The sequence below is a fragment of the Lactuca virosa genome, chromosome 7 (assembly GCF_052849685.1).
Source record: "Lactuca virosa cultivar CGN04683 chromosome 7, Lactuca_virosa_CGN04683_v6, whole genome shotgun sequence".
Lineage (NCBI taxonomy): Eukaryota > Viridiplantae > Streptophyta > Magnoliopsida > Asterales > Asteraceae > Lactuca > Lactuca virosa.
Window position 1 is genome coordinate 57,068,425 of NC_136432.1, and position 5,189 is coordinate 57,073,613.

The window sequence follows — 5,189 nt, forward strand, 5'->3', positions numbered from 1 at the left end:
ATTAACACGCCGTATTTTTGGAAAACACGCCGTGTTGAAACGAGAATTTTTGAAAAATCGCGAAATTTTTCCCAAACACGTCGTGGGAACAGCTCATCCACGCCGTGTTGGGTGTTCAGAACACAAAAGTTTTATGTTTTCTCATTAAAGGTTTTACCACACCCCATACTTAGGCCTTTCTTTTCGTCAAGCAACATTTTAATTATCAGAAGACAAAGACGAAAATCCTTAACAAAACAAAATAAAATATAGGAAGAAAACGAAAAAATAAAAGAAAGATAAAGGAAAAAGAAATGCAGACTCAAATGAAGGGTTGCCTCCTGTAAGCGCTTCTTTTGAGGAGTCTTGAGCTGGACTCCTTTCCGCCCTACGTTGTGGGGTCCTGCTCCAATTCCTTGCCTTCTCCCATTCTCTCTTCGCTTGGCATCCCTTCTTCATAATGTTCTACTCTATGCCCATTTACCTTAACGGTTGACCCATCTTCATTAAATAACTCGATTTCCCCATATGGATACACTTGCTTTATCTTGAATGGCCCGGACCGTCGTGTGCACAACTTTTCGAGAAAAAGTTTCATCCTCGAGTTGTAAAGGAGAACTTTTTGACCGGCTTCAAATTCCTTATTCCCTTTCAGCCTTGCATCGTGCCATTTTTTATCTTATCCTTGTAGATCAACGAGTTTGTGTATGAATCATTTCTCAACTCTTCCAAGGCATTCATTTGCAAAATCCGATTGGTGCGCAGTTCACTCGATTCAAAGTTGCATGTCTTTAAAGCCCAATACACCTTGTGCTCGAGTTCCACCGGTAAATGGCAATTCTTCCCAAAACTAACCTATAAGGCATAGTCCCAATTGGTTTCTTGAACACGGTGCGAAATCCCCAAAGCGCATCATCGAGTTTGTCCGACCATTCCTTCCTATTACTCCTCACTGATCTCTCTAAATTCTCTTTAGTTCCCTGTTTGTGATCTCGGTTTGCCCATTCGTTTGAGGATGATTTATGTGTTGCAAACCTATGGTGTACCCTATATCTCTATAACACTTTTTCAAGTTGATCATTAGCAAAATGGGTTCCCCTGTCACTTATAAGTGCTCTCGGCACTCCAAAATAAGGAATATATAATTTCCTAAGAAACTTCACAGCCACCCTTGCATCATTGGTGGGTAGTGCTTACGCTTTTGCCCACTTGGAAACATAGTCAACTGCCACAATGATGTACTTGTTCCCTCTAGATGATGGAAATGGTCCAATAAAGACTATACCCCATACATCTAATACCTCACAGACTTGTATGTTCCTTTGTGGCATCTCGTTCCTTGGTTATATATTTCCCGACCGCTGGCATGGGTGACACTCTCGTACATAAGTAGTAGTATCCTTGAAGATTGTTGGCCAATAAAAACCTGCATCAAACACTTTATTGGCTATATATTGAGCTCCATGATGTCCTCCCATAGGCCCATGGTGATGATGACTCAATATATCCTGGATTTCCTTTCCAAACACGCATCTTCTAATGATACCATCTGCATAACTTCTGAAAAGATAAGGCTCATCCCTGAAATAATATTTGATTTCTGAGAAAAGCTTGTTCTTCTGTTGGTGAGTTAACCCTTTGGGAAGATAGCTGCCTGCCAAAAAGTTTGCAATATCTACATACCAAGGCTCTTCTCCTACTACCATCATCAAGTACTTCTCTAGGAAATCATCTCCAATACCCTTGTTCTCCATCTCTTCCCTTTCTGGATTTTCCAATCTAGAGAAGTGGTCAGCCGCTACATTTTCCATTCCCTTCTTGTCCTGGATCTCGATGTCAGATTCTTGAAGTAAAAGTACCCACCAGATCAGTATTGGTTTGGCATCTTGCTTGCCAAACAAATATTTCATAGCAGAATGGTCAGTAAAAAACAGTTGTTTTGGACAAAATAAGGTAGGGATGAAACTTATCAAATGCAAAAACCACGGCCAATAACTCTTTTTCAGTGGTGGTGTAATTTTCTTGGGTCGGGTTTAATGTCTTGCTTGCATAGTAAATGGGTTGAAAGTGCTTATCAACCCTTTGACCAAGTACGGCTCCCAAAGCATACTCACTGGCATCACACATTATTTCAAAGGGAAAGTTCCAATTCGGGGCTATAATGATCGGGGAATTAGTCAATTTTTCTTATAAAATATCAAAGCTTCTAAGCATTCATTATAAAAATCAAAGGTTGCATCTTTTAAGAGTAATTGAGTCAAAGTTCTCGTTATTTTAGACAAATCTTTGATAAAACGGTGGTAAAACCCCGCATGGCCTAAAAAACTCCGAACGCCCTTCACATTAGTTGGTGGGGTAACCTGGAAATGGTTTCGATTTTTGCTCAATCTACCTCAATCCCCGATTTGTAAACTTTATGACCTAATACGATTCCCTCTTTCACCATGAAATGGCATTTTTCCCAATTCAAGACTAAATTGGTCTTTTCACACCTAGCAAGCATCAAATCAAGGTTAGTAAAGCAATCATCAAAAGAAGAACCAAAGACTGAAAATTCATCCATTAAAACTTCCATAAACTTTTCCACCATGTCCTGGAATATGCCTATCATGCATTCTTGAAAAGTAGTCGGCACATTGCATAACCCAAAAGGCATGCGTCGATACACAAAAGTTCCACTGGGACAGGTGAACGTCGTCTTCTCTTGATCAATTGGGTCAATGGGAATCTGGAAATAAACTGAAAAATCCATCTCGAAAATAGTAATAGTAATGACCAGATAATCGTTCAAGCAATTGATTAATAAAAGGGAGAAGGAAGTGGTCTTTTCAAGTGGCATCGTTTAGCTTGCGATAATCGATGCACACTCGCCAACCGATTACCGTTCGTGTAGGTATGAGCTCATTCTTCTCGTTCTTCATGACTGTCATTCCTTCTTTCTTTGGCACTACTTGCACTGGACACACCCATTGACTATCAGAAATGGAGTAGATGATTCCGGCATCCAAGAGCTTCACGACCTCCTTCTTGACCACCTCTTGCATATTTGGGTTTAATCATCTCTGATGTTGTACTACTTTCTTCGCTCCTTTTTCTAGGTCGATCTTGTGCGAGCAATAGGAAGGACTAATGCCTTTCATGTTGGTAATCTTCCAAGCAATGTTGTTCTTCCTTTTCTTTAAAACCTTCACGAGGCTTTCCTTTTCAGTTGGTGTAAGGTCAGAAGCAATAATAACCGGCTTTTGTTCATCCTCTTCTAGAAAAACGTATTCCAAGTGTTCCGGTAAAGTTTTAAGTTCCATTTGCATTTTCTGATCACTGAACACTGCGTGTACATTAACAAAACACGTCGTGTTGTCGTCGATTGCTTCGTCAGATCACGAGTTTTGACCCAAACACGTCATGTTGGTCTCTTCAACACGTCGTGTTGATTCTTCAGAATGTCTTGTAAGTTCTTCAAATTCACTTTCTTCAAGCAACCTTTCCAACTCTTTTAGATCATTCTCAGCATCAAAGTCCCCTTCTAATAAGAACGAGAATCCTCCTGATTTGTCTTCTTGCTAGCTTGCCAATTCTTTTTCCAAAAGCTCTTCAAATGTGTCCACCAAGAAAACTGTATCATCACTAAACCTAGAATGATTCATTGCTTGATCTACTCCAAAGGTGATGAAATCTTCTCCTACCTGGAGAGTGTGTTTAGACTCTCTCACTTCCACTAGAGCTTGAGCGGTACTTACAAAAGGTCTTCCAAGGATTATTGGGACTTGATGATCTTCTTCCATATCTAGCACGATAAAAACTGCAGGAAACACGAATTTTTCAACTTTCACTAAAAGATCCTCGCATATCCCTCTTGGAAATGTCACCGTCTTGTTTGCTAGATGAATCGCCATACGGATGGGCCACGGTTCCGGAAGATTCAACTTTTTACAGAATGAGTAAGGCATAAGGTCTACACCAGCTCCCGAATCGGCCAATGCATAACTTGTAGCCAAGTTCCTGAATTGAAATGGCAAAGTTAAACTTCCTGGGTCCCCCATCTTCTTTGGTAATTTGTTTAACATCGCGGCTGAACAATTCTCGTTCAAAACCACCTTAGATGCGTCCTCTATCTTCTTTCTATTGGTGAGGAGATCCTTTAAGAACTTAGCATACTTTGGCATTTGAGCCACCGCCTCAATGAATGGGATGTTGATTTGGAGGACCTTGAAATGATCTAGAAATTTATTGTAGTCTTCATTTTGTTTATCTTGTCTAGATAGGCTCGGGAATGGAATTGTAGGTTGATATGGCTTTGCCCGAGAGATTTTATTTTCTCCAGTCGGCAAACATGCCGTGTTGGCTCTTCAGAATGCAATTCTCGGTTTTATTTGTCTACTTCTTGCACCACTTTTGTATCTTCATTCGGGATTGGGGCCAAAGGTGTGACAATTTTTCCACTCTGAGTTGTTTCTAGATGTAGAGGATTGAAGCTTGCCGATTCCACATAAGGGCTTGCTGATCTCTCATCATAGCTTGTTGATCTCTTATTGCTGCATCAGTATCGTCATGCCTCTTTAGATTCCTAGTCTTCATCATTATCACATTTAAGGTTTTGAAGTGCTACTAATATGCATGTAGACTTTAAAACCTTTTCATATGTCCAAAAATATTCAATACCACAATTTGTATTTGGACTCATCAACAGTTAGTTTGAAACCTAAATTTTGAATACACATTAGTATGGGCATAGACCAGATGACTAACAAACGACATTTTGCACTTGATTTTTATCATAATGACCAATAATGACCCAAGGTACCTAAACAATATTGAAAAATTTACGATGATGTGATGATATTCTAGTCATGCCTTAGTTGCGTATGAGTCTAGCTAGTCCCTCATATGTAGATCTTGTTTAATGGGCACATTATCTTAGGTGTGATGATACACCTATGTAATTTTTAACATAATTTCTTTCATTACACGAACAATTTCTCATTTAACTAAGACTAAGGTTAGTTGTTGCACGTGAGATGACGCCATGACAGAGTGGTATAATCTTTGCATTTCATATGGTGATATATGTGTTGGATAAGGTGTCTAAGTCCATAACTATTTCTGGTATGTACTTGACCCGACCCGGCATGGTCCATTTGGGTTGCATGGCACCATGCAATTGGATAAACTAAAATGAGAGAAATAACACTTATGGTTTATTAATATATTAT

General features: G+C 39.5%; 1 protein-coding gene across 1 annotated transcript; it reads right to left on the bottom strand.

The window, feature by feature from the left end:
- Positions 1–3,539: 3,539 nt before the first annotated feature.
- Positions 3,540–4,142, bottom strand: LOC145126665 (uncharacterized). The gene has a single exon (XM_079061988.1). It carries the CDS (start codon positions 4,140–4,142, stop codon positions 3,540–3,542), a length of 603 nt encoding a protein of 200 aa, XP_078918114.1.
- Positions 4,143–5,189: the final 1,047 nt, after the last annotated feature.

Bases quoted from the DNA above. Each gene is read 5' to 3' on its own strand.
- LOC145126665 (XM_079061988.1), bottom strand. From the start codon at position 4,142: ATGCCAAAGTATGCTAAGTTCTTAAAGGATCTCCTCACCAATAGAAAG.